Source organism: Oncorhynchus keta, chromosome 14 (assembly GCF_023373465.1).
Source record: "Oncorhynchus keta strain PuntledgeMale-10-30-2019 chromosome 14, Oket_V2, whole genome shotgun sequence".
In the NCBI taxonomy this organism is placed as follows: domain Eukaryota; kingdom Metazoa; phylum Chordata; class Actinopteri; order Salmoniformes; family Salmonidae; genus Oncorhynchus; species Oncorhynchus keta.
In genome coordinates, this window is record NC_068434.1 from 45,177,032 (window position 1) to 45,204,296 (window position 27,265).

The 27,265-nt window shown below is 43.3% G+C and overlaps 2 protein-coding genes across 2 annotated transcripts in view; one reads left to right on the forward strand and one right to left on the reverse strand.

Annotated features, from left to right (window-relative positions):
* Window positions 1–17,550, reverse strand: part of LOC118393501 (protein Niban 2-like) — a 59,590-nt gene extending 42,040 nt beyond the window's left edge. The window contains exon 1 of the mRNA XM_035786221.2: window positions 17,401–17,550. Within this exon, the coding sequence (XP_035642114.2) occupies window positions 17,401–17,455 (55 nt within the window). The 5' untranslated portion in view covers window positions 17,456–17,550. The remainder of the gene's footprint in view (window positions 1–17,400) is intronic.
* Window positions 17,550–27,265, forward strand: part of LOC118393502 (syntaxin-binding protein 1) — a 56,121-nt gene continuing 46,405 nt past the window's right edge. The window contains exon 1 of the mRNA XM_035786225.1: window positions 17,550–17,670. The gene's annotated coding sequence lies outside the window, so the exon portion shown is untranslated. The remainder of the gene's footprint in view (window positions 17,671–27,265) is intronic.

The following is a 27,265-nucleotide window of genomic DNA, read 5'->3' on the forward strand; positions in this document are numbered from 1 at the left end:
CTATTGTCATGCCAAACATGACAATTTCATAGGGAGTTGGCCAGATAGCAGAAACAAATCTGGGACCAGGCTAAAGTGAGTCTAAAGCCAAAAATTTGGTCAGGTCAGAAGTAGTAATACTGGCTGTGACCATATGCAAAAAAAAACACATTTGAAATAGGACAAATACTGTATAAGCACCCACCAAAATTAATGTTATTATTAATTATTGGAATTAAATAAGGTTAAAGAATAGAAAAGGCCAAACACTGTAATTAAAACCTTGCTGTTTGACCTGATGAAGATCGTCTTGATCAAAACATTGTGTAACCTTTATTTAACTAGACAAGTCAGTTAAGAACAAATTCTTATTTACATCGACTGCCTACCCCGGGCCAAACCTGGACGACGCTGGGCCAATTGCGTGCCACCCTATGGGACTCCCACTCACAGCCGGATGTGATGCAGCTTGGATTGGAACCAGGTATTGCAGTGACGCCTCTGGCACTGAGATGTGGCGTCTTAGACCACTGCACCACTCAGGGGCCCAAGTCATTAAAAGGTGGTAATTAGAACTAAGTAAACAGTGAATGGCGTTTTTTTTTTTTTAGGATGTGAGTATGACCAACCATTTCTCCCAAAATAAGATGACACTAAGCTTGGGGAATGTCCTGGTGGGCCAGCTGGCTGACTGGTGAGGAAGTGTCTGCGTTACGTAACTATTAATAACAACTTAGTCAGGGGGGTCTTCATAGTGCTACTAGTGTCTTCATAGTGCTACTGATGGAACAAAACCTGGAAATCAGTTCAGGGCTTAGACCCACTCCAGCAAAAAAAAAAAATCCCTTTGAAAAACTGAACCAGTGAGAGGGAGCTAGGAAAGAGAGTTGGCCTGGGAATGGTTCCCATGTTGGGGGTGTGGTCACTTTTGAAAGCTTGGAATGACAGGCCTGAGGAGTAACAACCACAAAATACAACAGTGCGTGTGTGTGTGTGTGTGTGTGTGTGTGTGTGTGTGTGTGTGTGTGTGTGTGTGTGTGTGTGTCACTTGATTGAGTCACATGCTGACTTAGTTTCATGTGATCAAGGCGAGACAGTGACACTTCTCATTGTACCCAAACATGACATTAGAATAGCAATCACTATGAAATTATACAGCCAGATTGGCAGTCTTTATCCTCTGTTAAACGCGTTTAGAAAGCCTACCAGTGATTGAAGTCACAAGGTAACTTGAAAGAGCACTCTGTATGGCATTGGCAGACTTCATAACACTTAAAAATATTCACAATGAGGTGTGAGCGGTTGATTTGGCGCATGACACAGTTGACATGCTCTCAACACTGTCCTTTGATTTACTCGGTTGTTTGTGAGGCGTGATCACATGGTGGCAGGACCACTGGACTTCTTTTTAAAAAAATGAAAAGCTTAATTTCTCTCAGTACATGATGTCTAACTAGACAGCATGCGGTATCTGGGCTCACAGATAATACTGCCCCTATTCAACTGGTCTTTAGTGTCTTGTAGTCTACAGTTGAATAAACTTCCCTGGAACTTTTCTGTGAAGGTGAAACGGTCCACTGAAATCTTTCCTGATGAACAGCACCCTCTCCGACTCGGACTTTGTGCTGTTGCTGCCGTTCGTAAAACTTTACCTGAATCAAAAATGGAAACTCAATGTCAAAATATTGTGTTGTATGAAAACTAACCTACAGTACTGTGGGCTTCTGTCTTACGTACATCCCAAATGGCACCCTATCCCTTATATAGTGAAATACTTTTGACCAGGGCCCATAGGTCAATATAGGAAGTAGGGTACCATTTTAGATGCAGCCTTAGTTGACACTAGATCCCATAATAACCAACCCTGTGCCCTAGAGGTTTGGAGCCCGAGTGTGAGAAATGTGATTCGGATGTGTGTGTGAGTTCTCTCTGCAGTGCGAGGATGGGTGAGGGTTTCTTGTTCTTCATGAAGAATAAGAAGTCTCTCCCCCACTGTCAAGAGCGGTGAGGGGGAGGAAGGGAGTGCTGACTGTTTATTATCTCACATCAGATGGGGGTCACTCCTACGCAATACTTGTCCCTCAACCGATTGTAATGAGTGTGCTGTATAGTCCTAGTACATACTGTAACATACAGTGTGGCATTTTACAGGACTCTACTATACTGTGGGGCAAAAAAGTATTTAGTCAGCCACCAATTGTGCAAGTTCTCCCATTTAAAAATACGAGAGAGGCCTGTAATTTTCATCATAGGTACACTTCAACTATGACAAACAAAATGAGAAGGAAAAAATCCAGAAAATCATAGTGTAGGCTTTTTTATGAATTTATTTGCAAATTATGGTGGAAAATAAGTATTTGGTCACCTACAAACAAACAAGATTTCTGGCTTTCACAGACCTGTAACTTCTTCTTTAACTCCTCTGTCCTCCACTCGTTACCTGTATTAATGGCACCTGTTTGAACTTGTCATCAGTATAAAAGACACCTGTCCACAACCTCAAACAGTCACACTCCAAACTCCCCTATGGCCAAGACCAAAGAGCTGTCAAAAGACACCAGAAACAAAATTGTAGACCTGCACCAAGCTGGGAATACTGAATCTGCAATAGGTAAGCAGCTTGGTTTGAAGAAATCAACTGTGGGAGCAATTATTAGGAAATGGAAGACATACAAGACCACTGATAATCTCCCTCGATCTGGGGCTCCACGCAAGATCTCACCCCGTGGGGTCAAAATGATCACAAGAACGGTGAGCAAAAATCCCAGAACCACACGGGGGGACCTGGTGAATGACCTGCAGAGAGCTGGGACCAAAGTAACAAAGCCTACCATCAGTAACACACTACGACACCAGGGACTCAAATCATGCAGTGCCAGATGTGTCCCCCTGCTAGAGAGCATTTGGATGATCCAGAAGAAGATTGGGAGAATGTCATATGACACCAAAATAGAACCTTTTGGTAAAAACTCAACTCGTCGTGTTTGGAGGACAAAGAATGCTGAGTTGCATCCAAAGAACACCATACCTACTGTGAAGCATGGGGGTGGAAACATCATGCTTTGGGGCTGTTTTTCTGCAAAGGGACCAGGACGACTGATCTGTGTAAAGGAAAGAATGAATGGGGCCATGTATCGTGAGATTTTGAGTGAAAACCTCCTTCCATCAGCAAGGGCATTGCAGATTAAACGTGGCTGGGTCTTTCAGCATGACAATGATCCCAAACACACCGCCCGGGCAAACGAAGGAGTGGCCTCATAAGAAGCATTTCAAGGTCCTGGAGTGGCCTAGCCAGTCTCCAGATCTAAACCCCATAGATTATCTTTGGAGGGAGTTGAAAGTCTGTGTTGCCCAGCAACAGCCCCAAAACATCACTGCTCTAGAGGAGATCTGCATGGAGGAATGGGCCAAAATACCAGCAACAGTGTGTGAAAACCTTGTGAAGACTTACAGAAAACATTTGACCTCTGTCATTGCCAACAAAGGGTATATAACAAAGTATTGAGATAAACTTTTGTTATTGACCAAAACTTATTTTCCACCATAATTTGCAAATAAATTCATAAAAAAATCCTACAATGTGACTTTCTGGATTTTTTTTTCAAATTTTGCCTGTCATAGTTGAAGTGTACCTACTATGAAAATTACAAGCCTCTCTCATCTTAAGTGGGAGAACTTGCACAATTGGTGGCTGACTAAATACTTTTTGCCCCACTGTGTGTGTGTGTGTGTGTGTGTGTGTGTGTGTGTGTGTGTGTGTGTCACACACACACACACACACACACACACTGGGGCAAAAAGTATTTAGTCAGCCACCAATTGTGCAAGTATATATAAAAAAACATATTTAACCTTTATTTAACTAGGCAAGTCAGTTAAGAACAAATTCATATTTTACAATGATGGCCTACCAGAAAACAATGGGTTAACTGCCTTGTTCGGGAGCCCAACGCACAAATCACTAGGCTACCTGCCGCCCCAAATTAGGAGACACAAAAGAGCAATTGAAAATCAGAGTACTGTAATTCAAATCACTATTGCAGACAATTGGCAGTCAGATACAATATGCTATTGTGCCCGGACTGAAGAGTATCCTTCTGTGCATTGTGTACATGTTCAGCCCGGAAACTATGTGGGAGTTTCACCAGGGCCACATTATTTGATGTGTTAGTTTGGCAATCCAGGTCAAATTCATGATTGTGTATACTGTAAAGTTAATCTTTACACCGTTAAGCAGTAACACCGAGGCTGAGAGCAATAAGGTAATTGCATTTCACCATATTACCATCCTCTATTCAAAGAAACACTTCATTTTCCCCTTTAATCCATCTTCATGGAGAAGAAGAGATAAACGAGTTAAAAAGATGGAAGAAATAGAGATGGGGAGCATCTTGGCTCTGTTATTGTGAGACTAGCTGACGCTGTGCTAGGTTGTTCATTTGGTGTGCCGTCGTGTCCCAGCTAATTGTGTTGGGGGCCTCAGCAGTGCTGAGTCTGGGTGAAAGCTGGGTTACTGTCTTGTCATGTTCCAATGACTCACAGGAGAACACTCAGTCTCAAATAACACTTTAATCTCTTTATAAGCCACTACTTTTGAGCAAAGCCAAACAGGCACCCTACTCTCTATATTAGTGCACTACTTTCAAGTCCCCCATAGCAACACTATATAGGGAATAGGGAGAACTTCACTGGGAGAAAGTATGTTTGATATGCTTTTTACATTTATAATCACAAACCATTTTTTTTTAAATCATGAAAGCGGCCAAAGGCAGCAGAAATGTAATGTGTTTGAAGAGCACATTGTTCCAAACTAAGTACTTTTGAGATATTCATATTAATATTTTTTTAATGTTGAATAAATTAATGTGAAAAATGTTATGAAGAATCTAGACATACTTCAATTTTAAGAGCACATAAGGAGTAAAATGACACCAATATGCTGCTGTATCATGTAGGGTTCACAGAGTCTTCTTACAAGAGGCATGTATAGGTCTAAAAAGGGCCTAAAACGGAAACTTTCAAAATAATTTTCAAAAAAGTGATACAAAATGTAAAATGCATATCAAACATCCTTCCTCCTAATGAAGTTCCTGTGTGAGAATATCCAGAACAATCTGATACCAAAAATATTTTTGCGTGGAATTACCCTAGGATGTCATTTTGGAATGCAGCCGAAATCTTTACCAACCACACACATCCTTATATCAAATTGAATAATGAATTACTTTAGGGAAGTAAATGTTGAACAACTGCACTTAAACAGCTAAATAGCCTATGGGTGGGTGGGTAAATGTCTGGTATGCACTAGCTCTCAAACTCTAGGTGACCTTCTCCCTACAGATCTCAGCCGTTCGATTAGTCCACGACTGGCATATGTGAACGACACTGAACAAAAATATAAACAACATGCAACAAGTCAATATTTTACTGAGTTACAGCTCATATAAGGAAAATCAGTCAATTGAAATACATTGATTAAGCCCTAATCTATGGATTTCACATGACTGGGAATATAGATATGCATCTGTTGTTCACAAAAAGGTAGGGGTGCGGACAGAAAGCCAGTCAGTATCTGGTGTGACCACCATTTGCCTCATGCAGCACGACATCTCCTTCGCATAAGAGTTGATCAGCCTGTTGATTGTGGCCTGTGGAATGTTGTCCCACTCCTCTTCAATGGCTGTGTGAAATTGCTGGATATTGGCGGGAACTGAAACACGCTATCGTACCCATCGATCCAGAGCATCAAAAACATGCTCAATTGGTGACATGTCTGGTTAGTATGCAGTCCGTGATAGAACTGGGACATTTTCAGCTTCCGGGAATTGTGTACAGATCCTTGCGACAATGGGCCTCAGGATATCTCTGTGCATTTAAATTGCAATTGTAAAGTGCAATTGTGTTCGAGGTCAGTAGATAACGCCTGCCCATTCCATAACCTCACCGCCACCATGGGGCACTCTGTTCACAATGTTGACATCAGCAAAGTGCTCGCCCACACAACGCCCTACCCGAAACACTGTCTAACATCTGCCCGGTACAGTTGAAACCGGGATTCAACTATGAAGAGCACATTTCTCCAGCATTCTAGTGGCCATCGAAGATGAGCATCTGACAGTTTGTGCAGATATTCTTTGGTTGTGGAAACGATCCTGCAGGTGTGGAAGTCAGACGTGGAGGTCCTGGGCTGGCGTGGTTACATGTAGTCTGTGGTTGTGAGGCCGGTTAGACTTGCTGCCAAATTCTCTAAAACGACGTTGGAGGCGGCTTATGGTAGGTAAATGAACATTCAATTATCTGACAACAGGTCTGGTGGACATTCCTGCAGTCGGGTGGACGGATCATCTTGGCGAAGGAGAAATGTTCGCTAACAGGGATGTAAACAAATTTGTGACCAAAACATGAGAAAATGTGCTTTTTGTGCATACGTAAAATTTCTTGCATCTTTTATTTCAGCTCATGAAACAAGTGACCAACACCTTATATGTTTTGCGTTCATATTTCTGTTCAGTGTGTAAGTGTAGGGTACAGATGGTAGTCATTCAAAAATCAAGGTAATCCATGCAACTTATTATGGGACTTGTTTAGCACATTTTTACTCCTGAACTCATTTAGGGTTGCCATAAAGGGGGTCGAATACTTATTGACTCAAGATATTTCAGCTGTTCATTATTTTTTTTAAAATTAATTTGTAAAGATGTTGAAAAACAATTCCACTTTGACATTATTGCCAGTGACACAAAATCTAAATATAATGCATTTAAGATTCAGGCTGTAACACAACAAACATCACAATTGTGTGGTTAAACAATACATAACCGCCTACTGCATTTTACTCATGGCAGAAATAAATATATATTTTTGAAGGATTTAAGGTGTCTTTGGTAAAACAAATATATATACATACACTAGCCTACACTCCAAAATTAAACAAATTCTAGTAAATCGCCTTTGAGTGTTGACCGTATTATTATACATACTGGATGGACAGGTTACCTTATGCTACGCTCCAAACGTTCAATCCATGAGTCTGGGAAAGATCATAAACTCAGCAAAAAAAGAAAACATCCCTTTTTTAGGACCCTGTCTTTCAAAGAACTCGTAAAAAATCCAAATAACTTCACAGATCTTCATTGTAAAGGGTTTAAACACTGTGAACCATAAACAATTAAATGAACATGCACCTGTGGAACGGTCGTTAAGACACTAACAGACGTACGGCAATTAAGGTCACAGTTATGAAAACCTACGACAACAAAAGAAAGATGCCCCTATTCATCTGCGTGAAAGTGCCTTAGGCATGCTGCAAGGAGGCATGCAGATGTTGCCAGGGCAATAAATTGCAATGTCCGTACTGTGAGACGCCTAAGACAGTGCTACAGGGAGACAGGATGGACACCTGATCGTCCACGCAGTGGCAGACCACATGTAACAACACCTGCACAGGATCGGTGCATCCGAACATCACACAGGTACAGGATGGCAACAACAACTGCCCGAGTTACACCAGGAACGCACAATCCCTCAATCAGTGCTCAGACTGTCCACAATAGGCTGAGAGAGGCTGGACTGAAGGCTTGTAGGCCTGTTGTAAGGCAGGTCTTCATCAGACATCACCGGCAACAACGTCGCCTATGGGTACAAACCCACCGTCGCTGGACCTGACAGGACTGGCAAAAAGTGCTCTTCACTGACGAGCCGCGGTTTTGTCTCACCAGGGGTGATGGTCGAATTCGCGTTTATCGTCGAAGGAATGAGCGTTACACCAATGCCTGTACTCTGGAGCGGGATCGATTTGGAGTTGGAGGGTCCATCATGGTCTGGATCAGCTGTCCAGCTTGTTGTCATTGCAGGTAATCTCAACACTGAGCATTACATGAAAGACATCCTCCTCCTTCATGTGGTACCCTTCCTGCAGGCTCATCCTGACATGACCCTCCAGCATGACAATGCCACCAGCCATACAGCTCGTTCTGTGCATGATTTCCTGCAAGCCAGGACTGTCAGTGTTCTGCCATGGCCAGCGAAGAGCCCGGATCTCAATCACATTGAGCACTTCTGGGACCTGTTGGATCAGAGGGTGAAGGCTAGGGCCATTACCCCCAGAAATGTCTGGGAACTTGCAGGTGCCTTGGTGTAAGTGTGGAGTAGCATCTCACAGCAAGAACAGGCAAATCTGGTGCAGTCCATGAGGAGGAGATGCACTGCAGTACTTAATGCAGCTGGTGGACTTTGACCCCCCCTTTGTTCAGGGACACATTATTCCATTTATGTTAGTCACATGTCTGTGGAACTTATTCAGTTTATGTCTCAGTTGTTGAATTTTGTTATGTTCACACAAATATTTACACATTGAGAGGACGTTTCTTTTTTTGCTGAGTTTATATGCCTAGGCGATGCTGTTTCATTGATTGTGCAGGGCGGCTTGCAGATTTAATTATAGTGAATTTGTATTCATATTTGAATAGCCTAGTAAGATATTTTTTTTTATATTTTCATAATTAATAGGCTGAAACATGACCTTTTAGCTACAGAATATCTCCTCTCTCGCCTTAATTTATTTCTCAAGTGAGCATGGAAATAGGGGCTGAAAACAGTTTAATATGTTTTGTTGCAAAAAAGTTACTGTCAGTGTTCACGAACAGATTTCACTTAGTTTCCCGAATTAACCACTGGGTAGCAGCAGGAATCACGGGTGGAGAGCCCATGGCATACAGAACTTGGGCAGAAAGTCACCTTTCATGCAGAGAGAGGCTGCATGCTCCTCAAACAGTGGTTGATGAATGAAGTGAAATAAGTGTTCTTATAAGCACAGACATTTCTATATGCATTCCTTTGTGATAGTAGAGTTTTGATGGTTGCCACTAAAATGAGGAGGATCCCAGCTGCAACTATATTTATTTTTCTGCTGTTCCACTATGAAAACCAGAGTTGGCTACCTGGCATGATTAGAAAACAAACTGCTTCCATTCACTATTCAAGTGCTTACGGGTGACATGTATTTCTTCCCCCTGCCCATTTGATAATGTGCCATTCTAAATCTAAACAAATTTTACATATCAGTAAAGACCAGATTAAATTGAGAATAGTCTGATGGGTGAAAATATGATCCCTTGAGAGAACAGCGTGTTCAGTCTGAGGGAAGGAACAGAGAGCAAGCTTTTTTTGTGACTTTTTCAAATAGTCAATAACCTAATCACATCACGCAGCCCATATATATTTTGATGTCTAAGACATTCTAAAAGGTTTGTATCATTCACAACTAAATTAGCCAATAACTTTAAATCTAGCGTATAGGAGCTGTTTCAAATGATCACTTTTACGCTCGACATAGCCACTTCCATAGCGACTGAGCATATGAATGGGAACAATATCCTTTCTATTTCATGCAGCTAAGTTCAATAATATTATTCTTACTATAAAATCATATAAAATAATGGCATGGGACTTAAGCAAATCTTGTCCGCTAAATTAACTACCTTACATGGCGCATAGCCAGATAATAGGAGTAGGCCTACTGTATGTTTCGGTTCTTTCTTTAGACCTGCCTAAAATAAATAATGGATTTATTGTGATGGTGTATATTAAAATTAATTTATTATTCTTTTGAATATAAATGTTGCAAAGGTACGCATCAGTGGCTTGTAAGCATGGAGGCCTGGAGATTCTAAACATGTTTATGTTAATTAACGGTAAATTACTGTGAGACCAGCAGTCATTTTCAAGACAATAACCGTCTGACAAAATGTCATGAACGCCAGAGCTCTTGCTACAACCCTATCCTACTAGTCTCAAGATGATGACCTCGTTCAAGGGTTACTGGAATACAGTTATGATGTTCAGTCTTGGAATATGGCCACGTGTGGAGGGATTCCCTGACTGTAGATCCTATCAGCATCAAGGCAACTCTAACTCTCTCTCAACAGAGCTGGACCAGAATATACATGTGAAGAACGCACCAAGCAGCCAGTAAAACAGGGAAATGAGTCATGACACAATGATATCTGATGATTCAATTATTAACTATCCAAACTAAGGGAACAGTCACCTTGGCTACATCCAGAATATAGTGACTGATTTTGAGTAGGAGTTCTGTCCCTCTCTGTCTGGCATGCTGTTAAGGTAAATATGCGGTTTGTGTGCACAAACAGGCGGGCACCTATGTGTGTGTATGTGCGTCTCAGACATTTCCTCAGAGCAGACTGAAAGAATACCTTGACGTCTTCAGGCCCTTGACAGCAAGTACTTTAGAGACTGTGTGGCGCTCCGCTCTCTGTCCGAGACTCGCAAGAGACTGACTGCAGCCCAAGGCCCCAAATATTCTAGTTTTCCAGCCACAAGCACACATGCTTTTTTTCATGCATTCCTGTAATTCCACATCTGATATGTGTCTCTGGATTGGCTGGCCAACGCATTAAAAGTATGACTCCAAAAGAGAATGTTGCTCCCTTTATCATCAAGAGGATCACTCTCTAAGATGTTTCCCTGCTAATGGCACAGGATTACTTGGAATAGAGAAAGACTTCACTTGTTATCTACAAAAATGTTTGGTTTTTCATAAAATAGCTCGACATTCTTCATATTGATGTATTGTGTGCAGCCAGGGTTTATAAAGCCACATGGCCATTCAAAAGAAAAATCGGTAGTTGATTAGGTGTCAGGATACCTCAATGAAGACTATAAGCATTGGTGAGCTACGGCTAGGTAGGTGTTGATACTATATGTCAATGTTGGGAGGGAGCATTCATTCTCTCCTGTTGCCCAACACACCCTTACCCAGGGTTCTTTTCTGGATCAAAATGGGGCTTAGGTGGTGGGCGTGACAGTGGCATGGCCAATGGTACTGTATTTCTTGAAGCCCTCCTGTTGGCCACAGTGACAAAATGTATTATTATCATAATACATTTTTTTCCCTCTAACTAGGCAAATCCGTTAAGAATAAATTTGTATCTACAATTACGGCCCACACTGGCCAAACCCTGACGGCGCTGGGCCATTTGTGGGCCGCCCTATGGTACTCCCAATCACGGCTGGTTGTGATAGAGCCTGGATTCAAACCAGGGTGTCTGTAATGACGCCTCTAGCACTGAGATCCAGGTCCATAGTCCGCTGTGCCAGTCGGGAGCCCGATAGCTGTTTTAAAGCACATTTCTACACCTTTTTCCATGTGGTGGAGGTAACATTTTGCAGTTTTAAAGAAGATTTCCAGCAATTCTACACATTTTACCGCAGTTTATGCTATCGGAGTGCCTCAAATTTTATAACAAAATCAATGGTGGCCTTATGTCATGACAACAAAATAAACTCCTGAATGCATCATAAAAAAAAATAATTAAAGATTCTCCCTGACTGTCTAGCTATTAGGGATGGGAGTTTGAAATAATTTCACTATTCGAATAGTATCATCGATTTTCGTTGGATATCCGGATATTCTAAATACCTATTTTTACCTAAGCCCTGCTGAGTGAGGGAGAAGCTGGCGCTCTATTGCTTCCGCTGCAGAAGGTACGGGGCGTTGTGTTGTAGCGAGCAGAACGAGGGAGAGAGAGAAATGCCAAGGCAACTCAGCTACAGCTAAGACTTGTAGAAAGCCACAATGTTATTTATCATCCCATATAACAGTGTCTGTTGACTGGAGTAGCCAAGAGAAGCTAGCTAGGTTAACGGAGGCCACCTGCTACGCTCTCCCCAGCCCGGTTCAGAAAAAACAGCAGCCTACCTGTTGGTTGCTCGTTGTAGCCTACTCCTCATGTCGCTTACTTTTAATTCCATCTTGTATTGCATTAGTAAACTTGCACTCCACTTGCTACACATTGAGTCTCGTTGTAGTTTATGTTGGCCAATTAACTTGGCAAAGCTACATAGGTCAAGGCTACTGGTCAGCCACATGTCTTTTTTGGGGGAGCACCACGCACATCATAAAACGACAAGCTTTTCAAATGAATAATTAGAAATGTCATGGTATACACTTGTATGTAACGTCACATGGATATTTTAATTTAGAAAAAGGCTTCAGTGTTAAAATATGGCCAAATACACCCCCCCCCCCTCAACAAAATGAATACTCAAGTATTCGAATACTAACATCCGTTCGGATGACTTGGCCTGCACAATCACCTGACCTCAATCCAATTTGAGATGGTTTGGGAGGAATTGGACCGCAGAGTGAAGGAAAAGCAGCCAACAAGTGCTCAGCACATGTGGGAACTCCAAGACTGTTGAAACACCATTCCAGGTGAAGCTGGTTGAGAGAATGTCAAGCGTGTGCAAAGCCGTCATCAAGGCAAAGTAACTACTTTGAAAAATCTCAAATATATTTTGATTTGTTTAACACTTTTTGGTTACTACATGATTCCATGTGTTATTTCATAGTTTTGATGTCTTCACTATTATTCTACAATATAGAAAATATTAAATATAAATTAAAACCCTGAAATGAGTAGGTGTGTCCAAACTTTTGACTGGTACTGTAGATGGCCCGAAACAACTGACAGCCTGCCCAAAACTTTAATACTCAGAAATCATGTGTTATTCCTCTCTGATGAAGGCACATCCTCTCAGCTGCCTGTGGACAAGTTCCTACAGGCAGACCCTTGAAGCTACTGGGATTATACAGACTGCTGCACAAGAGTATGATTATACAGTGAGATAAAACTCAGTCCTTATGGTCACCATTGCCACAGCCACGTGGGCTTTACATTGCTATCAACTCAAGTAAAGGGGATTTACATAGAAAATTAACAATACCCCCCCATACACACCACACACACACACACACTTTAAACCATGTCTCTGTGTTGTCTGATTAATCAGTCTGTAATACACAATGAATTGGTATATAGAGCCTGAAACATGTGCAAAATCATATATATGTTCCATAAAAGACAGCATGCTGAAAAAAGGTTACATTTGAACTTAACATTTCTCTGTGCATTTTGTCCTTCAGCTGCTCAGAATTTGAGACAAAATATCCACGGGAAAATATTGTTCACCACATTTTTAGAGAGCCGGAAGTTATATGGTCTGGCAACAAGGTAAAGTTTTATTTTGGATATTCGGTTCTCTTGTCAATAGCTATTCAACCAAGCATTCCATGACAATGAAAATAATATACTCTGAATCGTGGGAATATTGAGAACTATCCACACATTTTTATATAACTTTTTATTCAACATTCTAGCATTTAAGGAACATTTACACGATTTTGCATTCAAAAGTTACAGGCTGTATATACCAATTCATTGTGTATTACAGCCTGATTAATCTGACTAGCGTCTGTAGTGACACTAACCCATTCATAGACGCTAACGGCCGACAGGGAGGAGGTGAGGGACCTGGCAGAGTGGAGCCTGGAAAATAACCTCTCCCTCAACGTCAACAAAAGTAAAGTAAGGAGCTGATCGTGGACTTCAGGAGACAGCACACCCCCATCGACAGGGCAGCAGTGGAGAAGGTGAAAAGCTTCAAGTTCCTCAGCGTACACATCACTGACAATATGAAATGGTCCACCCACATAGTGTGGTGAAGGTGCAACGCCTTACTGAAGAGCTCAGAGACTTTCAACGTGGCACCGTCATAGAATGCCACATTTCCAGCAAGTCAGTTCGTCAAATTTCTAGCCTGTTATTGCTGCCCCAGGTCAACTGTAAGTGCTGTTATTGTAAAGTGAAAACGCATAGGAGCAACAACGGCTCAGCTGCGGAGCGGTAGGCCACACAAGCTAACAGGACCGTCGTGTGCTGAAGCGAGTAAAGATTGTCTGTCCTCAGTTGCAACACTCACTACAGAGTCCCAAACTGCCTCTGGAAGCAACGTCAGCAGAATAACTGTTTGTCGGGAGCTTCATGAATTAGGTTTACATGGCCGAGCAGCCATACACAAGCCTAAGATTACCATGCACAAAGACAAGCGTCGGCTGGAGTGGTGTAAAGCTTGCCACCATTGGACTCTGGAGCAGTGGACACACTTCACCATTTGGCAGTCTGACAGATGAATCTGCATTTGGCGGATGCCAGGAAAAATGCTACTTGCCCCGAATGATTAGTGCCAACTGTGAAGTTTGGTGGAGGAGGAATAATGATCTAAGGCTGTTTTCCATGGTTTGGCCTAGGCCCCTTAGTTCTAGTTAACTCATTCTAAACAATTCTGTGCTTCCACCTTTCCTGTTTCAACATGACAATACCCCCATGCACAAAATTAGGTGCATACAGAAATGGTTTGTTGAGATCGGTGTGGAACAACTTGACTGGCCCGCAGAGTCCTGACTTCAACCCCATCGCTTCTGGATGAATTGGAACGCCAACTGCAAGCCAGGCCTAATCGCCCTACATCAGTGCCCGACCCCACTAATGCTTGTGGCTGAATGGAAGCAAGTCCCCGCAACAATGTTCCAACATCTAGTAGAAGGCCTGGAGAGGGGGGGGGGGTTAACTACATATTAATGCCCGCCTATGGTAAATTCAATTATTTATTAATCATTTCATTCAGATTTAATTTCTTTCATCACATTCCCAGTCGGTCAGAAGTTTACATACACTCAATTAGTATTTGGTAGCATTGCCTTTAAATTGTTTAACTTGAGTCAAACGTTTTGGGTAGCCTTCCACAAGCTTCCTACAATAAGTTGGGTGAATTTTGGCCCATTCCTCCTGACAGAGCTGACATAATTGAGTCAGGTTTGTAGGCCTCCTGGCTCGCACACACTTTCAGTTCTGCCCACACATTTTCTACAGGATTGCGGTCAGGGCTTTGTGATGGCCACTCCAATACCTTGACTTTGTAGTCCTTTAAGCCATTTTGCCACAACTTTGGAAGAATGCTAACATGCTGACTAGACCGGACACCTCACGTGCGCGAGCGTCGCAAAATAAAATGTAGAAATCCATGTTATTCAATTATTGCGCGCGCCAAAGAGTGTCTGCGATGCCAACAGCAAATAGAAGTCATTCCTATTTCTGACGCAGATCACACTGCAAGTCCTGCCTCTCCCATCTCCTCATTGGTTATATTGAAAGACGAACTGTTGAAAGACGGAAGACAAACTGTTTTGCCTGTAGTCGTGGTAATACTATGAAGGTTTAGATGCGATCCCCATATAAGTTCAACGATGAAAAGGCCTGGAAGGAAGAGAGATGACTAGAAACGATTCAGTTGGCCATTTTATGTGTGGATTAATTTGTCAGAGTAGAGGTCCTTGTGCATTTCAGGTAAAATAACAACTCAATGTTTATATCCCAGGACAGATTAGCTAGTGTAACGGATGTGAAACGGCTAGCTTAGTTAGCGGTGCTCGCTAAATGGCGTTTCAATCAGTGATGTCACTTGCTCTGAGACCTTGAAGTAGTGGTTCCCCTTGCTCTGCAAGGACCGTGGCTTTTGTGGAGCGATGGGTAACGATGCTTTGTGGATGACTGTTGTTGATGTGTGCAGAGGGTTCCTGGTTCGCGCCCGGGTATGGGCGATGGGACGGTTTAAAGTTAAACTGTTACACTAGCAACAGCAAGCTAGCTAAATAGGACAAATTAACATTAGCTAGCAAGTGCAAGCTAACTAGCTAAATTGCCATACATGTTTAATGCTTTTCGAACTGTCTCCAAATGAATGTAATTGTTTCAGAGTTTGTTTTGATATTTTAACCTGCGAGTCGTGATCGCGTTTGGTGTGGGGGGGGCAAAATAGATTTGCGCACGCACGCAGCCGGTTTGGGTTCCGTGTTAGGGTCATTGTCCATTTGGAAGACCCATTTGCGATCAAGCTTTAACTTCCTGACTGATGTCTTGAGATGTTGCTTTAATATATCCACATAATTTTCCTCCTTCATGATGCCATCTATTTTGTGAAGTGCACCAGTCCCATGCTGCCACCCCAGTGCTTCACGGTTGGGATGGTGTTCATTGGCTTGCAAGCCTCCCCTTTTTCCTCCAAACATAACGATGGTCATTATGGATAAACAGTTCTATTTTTGTTTAATCAGACCAGAAGGCATTTCTCCAAAAAGTACGATCTTTGTCCCCATGTGCAGTTGCAAAACGTAGTCTGGCTTTTTTAAATGGCGGTTTTGGAGCAGTGGCTTCTTCCTTGATGAGCGGCCTTTCAGGTGGTCGATATAGGACTCATTTTACTGTGGATATAGATACTTTTGTACCTGTTTCCTCCAGCATCTTCACAGGGTCCTTTGCTGTTGTTCTGGGATTGATTTGTACTTTTCGCAACAAAGTACGTTCATCTCTAGGAGAAAGGACTCATCTCCTTCCTGACCGGTATGATGGCTGCATGTTCCCATGGTGTTTATACTTGCGTACTATTGCTTGTACAGATGAACATGGTACCTTCAGGCGTTTGGAAATTGCTCCCAAGGATGAACCAGACCTGTGGAAATCTACAATTTGTTTTCTGAGGTCTTGGGGAGTTTCTTTTGAGTTTCTCATGATGTCAAGCAAAGACACACAGAGTTTGAAGGTAGGCCTTGAAATACATCCACAGGCACACCTCCAATTGACTCGGAAGCTTCTAAAGCTATGACATCATTTTCTGGAATTTTCCAAGCTGTTTAACGGCAGTCAACTTAGTGTATGTAAACTTCTGACCCAATGGAACTGTGATACAGTGAACTATAAATTAAATAATCTGTCTGTAAACAATTGTTGGAAAAATTACTTGTGTCGTGCACAAAGTAGATGTCCTAACCGACTTGCCAAACCTATAGTTTGTAAACAAGAAATTTGGGGAGTGGTTGAAAAACGAGTTAGACTCCAACCTAAGTGTATGTAAACTTCCGACTTCAATTGTATGTCCACCGACCCACCTTTCGCTTTTGCCTTAAGTAATCTTTGTCTTTTGTACCCATGCCAAACCTAAAATATACTAATTTAAACGTACCCTGGAATTACATTTACTATGTTACGTCAAGTCTGAGACCATGCTGACTGGGGGCACACAACTTGTGGATCAGATCTGTTCAAAACTGCTAGAGTATGTTTAACTTTATATTAAAAAGATAAGAATATGTTTTGAAAACCAGATTGAAAAGCGCTGATTGACGCTTCTGAACGTTAAAAACAGCATCAGAATTGTTGTTCACATGGAGCAAACCTTGGGCGAATGTAAGCTGAAAACCCTACCAATGGAGAGCGGTTTTCGAAAGCTATGGTAACACTAAAACTTGGGAACTGGAATCGAACTATTTCATATATTAGACACACGCCTAGTAGTTTACTTTACCTGCTATATTCATGATAGAGAACGACAGTGTTTCCATTCAGATCACTAAAATGCTGCTGGTAACATTGACTATGACGGCTATACTGTTCAGTTCTCTAGTTCTTATTCACGCATTTATGATCTGTAGTATGTATGTATGTACACACAAAACATGTATTACTGTGGTAAAAGCAAATGTTGACAAAATCCCAACGCACTCACCTTTAATGATCTCCCGTTTGCCCTCATCCAGGTGGCTCGAAATCAAGTCCCCCATAACAACAAATAAAACTTAATCCAGTGACAACAATGCCGTTCGTTTCAAAGGCAAATAGAACGCACAAATATACTAAACAAATTAACAGGAACTATTTTGAACTCGCGTGCACACAGCGTGGTGAATGATTGGAAGAATGCAAGCGGTGGTGAAAGGGTGGAGGGGAAGAAAATAAAAGTTGAGCTCGCCTTGAGCAGGAGGGAGACACCCTAAATGTGAGTCACTACTCGTTGAACTATGCCAGTCAGACATTTCTTTAGGCATGTCGAAAGTGTGGTTTCGACAGAGGTAGTCCTTCGACATATGGGGTCTGATTCACTGCCATAAAGGGCGTGTCAAGAGATTGTAAACAAATTATAGCACACAAGGAATTATTTTTAGCTGAAAGATGGAGAGATGTTCTCTCCACGATAGTTTTACCAGCTGTGAAATTACACTTACATTAAATGTGGGGTTTTATTCGATGTTGTACTATAAACCAAACTGATGAGTTTCGGCTATAAAATACGCTACAAATTATCCTAAAATCATGATTAAATTAGCGCCGAGACCCCTAGAGGGCGTAGTTATTTCTGACGTCTTGTATTAACAGTCTACTTTACTGTATGTGTTGACTCAATCTGCCCAGTGGTTCAACCCACTGGGATACATTGGAAACTATGTCGTCAAAATATTTTGTTTGCGGATTGGACCGCGGTCGCCATGACATTTCTCAACAACAACAAAAATAGGCTACATGCCTTTATCTAGGCAAACTAAGGCAAAGTTTAAATGCAATCATGAACGCCGATTTTAGTATGTAGCCTATGCCTATTGAAATGACAAGTCAATCTCGCAAATGGGCCATTTATAACGAGTTCACACCCTGTGTTCAACTTTCATCACTCAAACTCAACTGTCGGATTTATAATTAATCAGATAGGCAAAATTGGTTTATTTACAATTATATAACTGGTTCTAGCCCTGAATGTTGATTGGCTGAAATGTGTGGTATATCAGACTATACATGGTGCATTCGGAAAGTATTCAGACCCCTTGACTTTTTCCACATTTTGTTACATTACTGCCTTATTCTAATGTATTCAATTGTTTTCCCCCTCATAAATCTACACACAATACCCCACAATGACAAAGCAAAAACAGATTTTTAGAAATTTTAGCAAAAATAAATAAATAACAGATTACATTTAAATAACTATTCAGACCCTTTACTCAGTACTTTGTTGAAGCTCCTTTGGCAGCGGTTACAGCCTCAAGTCTTCTTGGGTATGATGCTACAAGCTTGGCAACCTGTATTTGGGGAGTTTCTCCCATTCTTCTCTGCAGATTCTCTCAAGCTCTGTCAGGTTGGATGGGGAGCGTCGCTGCACAGCTATTTTTAGGTCTCCAGAGATGTTCGATTGAGTTCAAGACCAGGCTCTGGCTGGGCCACACAGAGATTTTCCCCGAAGCCACTCCTGCGTTGTCTTGGCTGTGTGCTTCAGGTCATTGTCCTGTTGGAAGGTGAACCTTCTCCCCAGTCTGAGTTCCTGCCGCTGAAAAACATCCCCATAACATGATGCTGCCACCACCATGTTTCACCATAGGGATGGTGCCAGGTTTCCTCCAGACGTTATGCTTGGCTTTCAGGCCAAAGAGTTCAATCTTGGTTTCATCAGACCATAGAATCTTGTTTCTCATGGTCTGAGAGTCCTTTAGGTGCTTTTTGGCAAACTCCAAGTGGGCTGTCATGTGCCTTTTACTGAGGAGTGGCTTCTGTCTCGCGAGTGCTGCAGAGATGGGTTATCCTTTTGGAAGGTTCTGCCATCTCCACAGAGGAACTCTGGAGCTCTGTCAGAGTGACTATCGGGTTCTTGGTCACCTCCCTGACCAAGGCCCTTCTCCCCGATAGCTCAGTTTGGCCTGGCGGCCGGCTCTAGGAAGAGTCTTGGTGCTTCCAAACTTATTCCATTTAAGAATGATGGAAGCCACTGTTCTTTTGGTGCATGGTAATCGAAATTGTGTTTTATTAAGTAAAAAGCATATTTTTCCAGTTTTCTTTTCGGGTGGCACAACATTCAACTAGTTTAGGAGGAAACAGATGCCTTTGCAGCCTGAATGGAGGATATTTTATGTACTCGCTGGTTGCAGGGGTTAAGAGTGTATTGCCAGCTACGCTATTCATATTGGGATGCCAAAGACAAGCTCCCTCTGCTGTTTCCTGAAGTCCACAACCATCTCCTTTGTTTTGTTAACATTGACTGAGAGGTTGTTTTCCTGACACCACACTCCGAGTGCCCTCACCTGTGTATACAGTTGAGGTCGGAAGTTATCCAAGATGGCGTAGCAGTCAGACGTCTTTGTCCTCTTCTTGTCATCTTGTCGTGTCCCGTGTATATATCTTCGTTTTTCGCATATCTTTTTTATATTTTTCCTAAACCTCAACTTCAATATACTCTCCTGCAACCCGCCTCACCCAATGTGGTATGGATCTGCTATTTTCTAAAGTATTTTTCTTTACTTTCAAACTGGAATCCCCCAACAGAAGCTAGCCAGCTAACTAGCTACTAGCTAGTAGTCAGCTAACCACTGCACCAGAGCATAGCAGACTTATTTTCTCTCCATATCCCCGGATTCCTACCGCAAGCTGCAATCCGAACGTCTCTGTCCCGAAGCAAGAGCTAGCTCATAGCATGGAGCTAGCTCATGCTAGGCCCATCTCCCGGCTAGCTGAAGAGGTCCATCAGCCACTCCTTGGGCTACAATACCTATTTTGCCAATTGGCAAAGCGAAGCCCTGCTAATCCATCACGGCTGGACTACCGAGGTAATCTGCCTGGGGGTTCTTTTTTCAACAGGCTCCTCCGTAGCAACGTCCCCTGAAGGCCCATCAGCTAGCCTGCTAGCAGCGGCCCGCAAGCTGTCTAGAGCATATAGGACTGTTAGCTGAATAGGTCCATCGGCCAATTTCTTGGGTCACTATACCTATTTTTTCAATTTGACTGGGACCCTTTACCACATGGAATCCTACTAATCCATCACGGCTGGTCTGCTGACGGAACCGCACGAGGAGGCTACAACAGATTTCTTCCGTCGCGACGTCCCTCTAAGGCCCTTCTGCTAGCTTGCTAACCCTGGCCAGCTAGCTGTCTGAATCGCCGTGTCTCCAGCCAGCTTAACTACTCACTGGACCCCTATGATCACTCGACTACGCATGCCTCTCCCTAATGTCAATATGCCTTGTCCATTGCTGTTCTGGTTAGAGATTATTGTCTTATTTCACTGTAGAGCCTCTATCCCTGCTCAATATGCCTTAGCTAACCCTTCAGTTCCACCTCCCACACATGTGGTGACATCACCTGGTTTAAATTATGTTTATAGAGACAATATCTCTCTCATCGTCACTCTATGCCTAGGTTTACCTCCACTGTATTCATATCCTACCAAACCTTTGTCTGTACATTATGCCTTGAATCTATTATATCGCGCCCAGAAACCTGCTCCTTTTACTCTCTGTTCCAAACATACTAGACGACCAGTTCTTACAGCCTTTACCCGTACCCTTGTCCTACTCCTCCTCTGGTGATGTAGACGTTAATCCAGGCGCTGCAGTGCCTAGCTCCACTCCCATTCCCCAGGCGCTCTCATTTGTTGACTACTGTAACCGTAAAAGCCTTGGTTTCATGCATGTTAACACTAGAAGCCTCCTCCCCAAATGTGTTTTATTCACTGCTTTAGCACACTCTGCTAACCCCGATGTCTAGCCATGTCTGAATCCTGGCTTAGGAAGACCACCAAAATTTCCATCCCTATATATCCACTTTTTCCAACAAGAACTGCCAAAGGGGGCGGAGTGGCAATCTACTGCAGAGATAGCCTGCAGAATTCTGTCATACTATCCAGGTCTGTGCCCAAACAATTCTAGCTTCTACTTCTAAAAATCCACCTTTCCAGAAACAGGTCTCTCACCGTTGCCGCTTGCTATAGACCACCCTCTGCCCCCAGCTGTGCCCTGGACACCGTATGTGAATTGATTGCCCCCCATCTATCTTCAGAGTTCATACTTTCAGGTGACCTAAACTGGGACATGCTTAACACCCCGGCCATCCTTCAATCTAAGCTAGATGCCCTCAATCTCACACAAATTATCAAGGAACCTACTAGGTACAACCCCAAATCCGTAAACACGGGCACCCTCATAGATGTCATCCTGACCAACTTGCCCTCCAAATACACCTCTGCTGTCTTCAACCAAGATCTCAGCAATCACTGTCTCACTGCCTGCATCCGTAATGGGTCTGCGGTCAAACGACCACCCCTCATCACTGTCAAACGCACCCTAAAACACTTCAGCGAGCAGACCTTTCTTATCGACCTGGCCCAGGTATCCTGAAAGCATATTGACCTCATCCTGTCAGTAGAGGATGCCTGATTATTCTTTAAAAGTGCTTTCCTCACCATATTAAAAAAATAGAACCAGGAACAGATATAGCCCTTGGTTCACTCCAGTCCTGACTGCCCTTGACCAGCACAAAAACATCCTGTGGCGTACTACATTAGCATCAAATAGCCCCCGTGATATGCAACTTTTCAGGGAAGTTAGGAATCAATATACACAAGCAGTTAGGAAAGCTAAGGCTAGCTTTTTCAAACAGAAATTTGCATCCTGTAGCACAAACTCAAAAAAGTTCTGGGACACTGTAAAGTCCATGGAGAATAAGAGCACCTACTCCCAGCTGCCCACTTCACTGAGGCTAAGAAACACTGTCATCACCGATAAATCACAATAATTGAGAATTTCAATAAGCATATTTCTACAGCTGGCCATGCTTTCCACCTGGCTACCCCTACCCTGGTCAACAGCCCTGCACCCCCCACAGCAACTCGGCCAAGCCTCCCCATTTCTCCTTCACCCAAATCCAGATAGCTGATGCTCTGTAAGAGCTGCAAAATCTGGACCCCTACAAATCAGCCGGGCTAGACAATATGGACCCTCTCTTTCTGCCGCAATTATTGCAACCCCTATTACTAGTCTGTTCAACCTCTCTTTCACATCGTCTGAGATCCCCAAAGATTGGAAAGCTGCCGCGTTCATCCCCCTCTTCAAAGGGGAGACACTCTAGACCCAAACTGCTACAGACCTATATCTATAATACCCTGCCTTTCTAAGGTCTTCGAAAGACAAGTTAACAAACAGATCACCGACCATTTAATATCCCACCGTACCTTCTCCGCTATGCAATCTGGCTTCCGAGCTGGTCATGGGTGCACCTCAGCCACGCTCAAGGTTCTAAACAATATCATAACTGCCTTCGATAAGAGACAATACTGTGCAGCTGTATTCATCGACCCGGCAGACTCAACAGCCTTGGTTTTTCAAATCACTGCCTCGCCTGGTTCACCTACTACCTCTCTGATAGAGTTCAGTGTGTCAAGTCGGAGGGCCTGTTGTCTGGACCTCTGGCAGTCTCTATAGGGGTGCCACAGGGTTCAATTCTCAGGCCTACTCTCTTCTCTATATACATCAATGATATTGCTCTTGCTGCTGGTGATTCTCTGATCCACCTCTATGCAGACGACACCATTCTGTAACCATCTGGCCCTTCTTTGGACACTGTGCTGACTAACCTCCAGACAAGCTTCAATGCCATACAACTCTCCTTCCGTGGCCTCCGTGGCCTCCTCTTCAACCAATCGCTGCCCACACCTGCCCACCCGTCCAGCATCACTACTCTGGACGGTTCTGACTTAGAATATGTGGACAACTTCAAATACCTAGGTGTCTGGTTAGACTGTAAACTCTCCTTCCAGACCCATCTCCGATCCAAAATTAAATCTAGAATTGGCTTCCTATTTTGCAACAAAGCCTCCTTCACTCATGCTGCCAAAGATTCCCTCGTAAAACTGACTATCCTACCGATCCTCGACTTCGGCGATGTCATTTACAAAATATCCTCCAACACTCTACTCAACAATGGATGCAGTCTATCACAGTGCCATCCGTTTTGTCACGAAAGCCCCATGTATTACCCACCACTGTGACCTCTACGCTCTCGTTGGCTGGCCCTCACTTCATACTCGTCACCAAACCCACTGGCTCCAGGTCATCTACAAGTCTTCTAGGTAAAACCCTGCCTTATCTCAGTTCACTGGTCACCATAGTAGCACCCATTTGCAGCACGTGTTCCAGCAGGTATATTTCACTGGCCATCCCCAAAGCCAATTCCTAGATTGGCCGCCTTTCCTTCCAGTTCTCTGCTGCCAATGTCAGGAACAAACTGCAAAAAATCACTGAAGCTGGAGACTCATATCTCCCTCACTAACTTCAAGCACCAGCTGTCAGTGCAGCTCACAGATTATTGCATCTGTACATAGCCCATCTCTAAATAGCTCATCCAACTACCTCATCCCCATACTGTATTTATTTATTTATTTTGCTCCTTTGTACCCCAAAATCTCTACTTGCACATTCATCTTCTGCACATCTATCACTCTGTTTAATTGCTATATCGTAATTACCTTGCCACTACGGCCTATTTTATTGCCTTATCTCTCTTATCTCACCTCATTTGTACAGACTGTATATATACTTTTTCTACTGTATTATTGACTGGATGTTTGTTTATTCCATGTGTAACTCTGTGTTGTTGTATGTGTCAAACTGCTTTGCTTTATCTCGGCCAGGTCGCAGTTGTAAATGAGAACTTGTTCTCAACTAGCCTACCTGGTTAAATAAAGGTAAAAAAAATATATTTTTTAAACTACTCCCTGTAGACTGTCTCGTTGTTGTTGGTAATCGAGCCCACTACTATTGTGTCGTCTGCAAACTTGATGATTGAGTCGGAGGTGTGCATGGCCACACAGTTGTGGGTGAACAGGGAGTACAGGAGGGGACTGAGCTTGCACCCAGGTAAGGTGGAGGTGATATGATTCTTGACTAGTCTCTCAGATCATTTCATGATGACAGAAGTGGGTGCTATGGGGCGGTAGTAATTTAGTTCAGTTATCTTTGCCTTCTTGGGTCCAGGAACAATGGTGGTCATTTTGAAGCATGTGCGGACAGCAGACTGAGATTGGGAGCGATTGAATATGTCCGTAAACACACCAGCCAGCTGGTCTGTGCATGCTCTGAGGATGCGGCTAGGGATGCTATCTGGGCCAGCAGTCTTGTGAGGGCTAACCCGTTAAAATATTTTACTCCCGTCGGCCATGGAGAAGGAGAGGGGGAGGTGCAGTCCTTGTTTGTGGGCCACAACGGTAGCGCTGTATTATCCTCAAAACAGGCAAAGAAGGTGTTTAGTTTGTCTGGAAGCGTGGCATTGGTGTCCGTGACGTGGCTGGTTTTCTTTTTGTAGTCTGTGATTTCCTGTAGACCCTGCCACATATGTCTTGTGTCTGAGCCGTTGAATTGCAACTCCACTTTGTCCCTGTACCAGCATTTTGCTTGTTTGTTTGCCTTGCTGAAGGAATAACTACACTGTTTATATTCAGCTATATTCCCAGACCTCTTTCCATTGTTAAATGTGTTCGTGTTTTCAGTTTTTGCGCGAATGCCGCCATCCATCCATGGTTTCTGGTTAGGGTAGGTTTTAGTAGTCATAGTGGGTACATCATCTCCAATGCACTTCTTTATAAACTCACTCACAGAGTTAGTGAGTAGATCGATGTTGTAACAAATCCCAGTATGCGTGATCAAAACAATCTTGAAGTGTGGTTTCCGATTGGTCAGACCAGTGTTGAATGGTTCTATTCACTGGTATATCCTGTTTGAGTTTCTGCCTATAAGACTGTAGGAGCAAGATGGCATCGTGGTCAGATTTGCCAAAGAGAGGCCGCGGGAGGGCTTGTATGCATCGCGGAAGTTAGAGTAGCAGTATTCCACCCGCGTGTAGTGCAATCAGTTGATTGATAAAATATAGGTAGCCTTGTTCTCAAATTTGCTTTGTTAAAATCCCCAGCTACGATAAATGCAGCCTCAGGATATATGGTTTCCAGTTTACATATAGTCCAGTGAAGTTCCTTGAAGGCCGTCTTGGTGTCTGCTTGAGGGGGAGTGTACACCACTGTGATGATAACTGGCAAGAACTAACTTAGGAGCTAATATGGCCGGCATTTGATTGTAAGGAATTCTAGGTCGGGTGAGCAGAAGGACTTGAGTTCCTGTATGTTGTTATGATTACACCATGAGTTGTTAATCATGAAGCATGCACCCTCGCCCTTCCTCTTCCCAGAGAGGTGTTTATCTCTGTCGGTGCAATGCATGGAGAAACCCAGTGGCTGTAACAACAACATATCCCGAGAGAGCCATGTTTCCGTGGAACAGAGAATGTTAAAATCTCTGACGTTTCTCTGGAAGGCAACCCTTGCTCAAATTTGATCTACCTTGTTGTCAAGAGACTGAACATTGGCGAGTAGTATATTCGGGAGCAGTGGGCGATGTGCACATCTACGGAGACTGACCAGGAGGCCGCTCCGTCTGCCCCTTCTGCGGCGCCGTTGTTTTGGGTCTGCTTTTGGGATTAGGTTGATTATCCTGGGTGGTGGTCCAAACAGAGGATCCGCTTCGAGAAGGTCGTATTCCTGGTTGTAATGTTGATAAGTTGATGTCACTCTTATATCCAATAGTTCCTCCCAGCTGTATGTAAGACTTAAGATTTCCTGGGGTAACAATGTAAGAAATAATGCATGTAAAAACACAATACTGCATAGTTTCCTAAGGACTCGAAGCGAGGCGACCATCTCTGTCGGCGTCGTCTTGCAACTAGATATTTCCACCTGCGTGTCCTGATGATCACGTCTGGTGTGGATGGACAAAATCGACATGCACGCGATGGCGCACGCACGTGCCTGTTCTGGTCAGCATGTCACTCCTCAGCCTGAAGTGTCCCCACTTGCACCAGCGAATAGCTGGTTTTTCGCATGGTGCCGACTGGGAAGACGCTTCAGGAGGGCGGTCATGTGTGATAGCAAGGCATAGGTATCTAGTGTGATTGCCTTTCTGAAGCGTCTTATCAGTCGGCGTCATGCAAAAAGCTAGCTAATGAGGCGACACAAGCGGAACACCTCAGGCTGATGCCTTGATCAAACCAACCGCGTCATTGCATTATGGTACACCAGAAGTACAGATTTCCAATGGAAAGCTGCGTTTACCTTGCAGCATTGCGTTGCAGAGGCAATTGCAGTGCATTCTGTGTGGTTACTGCATCTTGCCTATGCCTTTTGGCCATTGCTCATCCATATATTTATATGTACATATTCTTATTCATTCCTTACACATGTGTGTGTATAAGGTGGTTGTTGTGAAATTGTTAGATTACTTGTTAAATATTACTGCATGGTCGGTACTAGAAGCACAAGCATTTCACTACACTCGCATTAACATCTGCTAACCATGTGTATGTGACCAATAAAATCTGATGTTGGATTTATCGAACCCAACTTATGCGTCAAACTGTATGCGTAGACAGCTTGACAGAAATGGTAGCAGAGGGTGAATGTTGAAGTTTTGTTGCACACATATCCAGATGATGCTGCGTACCCTTTTGCTCAATGAAACTGTAGGTGTGATCGAGGCGTGAGGGTTAAGTTTCACACATCCCCATTTCAAATCAAATCAAATCAAATTTATTTATATAGCCCTTCGTACATCAGCTGATATCTCAAAGTGCTGTACAGAAACCCAGCCTAAAACCCCAAACAGCAAACAATGCAGGTGTAAAAGCACGGTGGCTAGGAAAAACTCCCTAGAAAGGCCAAAACCTAGGAAGAAACCTAGAGAGGAACCGGGCTATGTGGGGTGGCCAGTCCTCTTCTGGCTGTGCCGGGTAGAGAT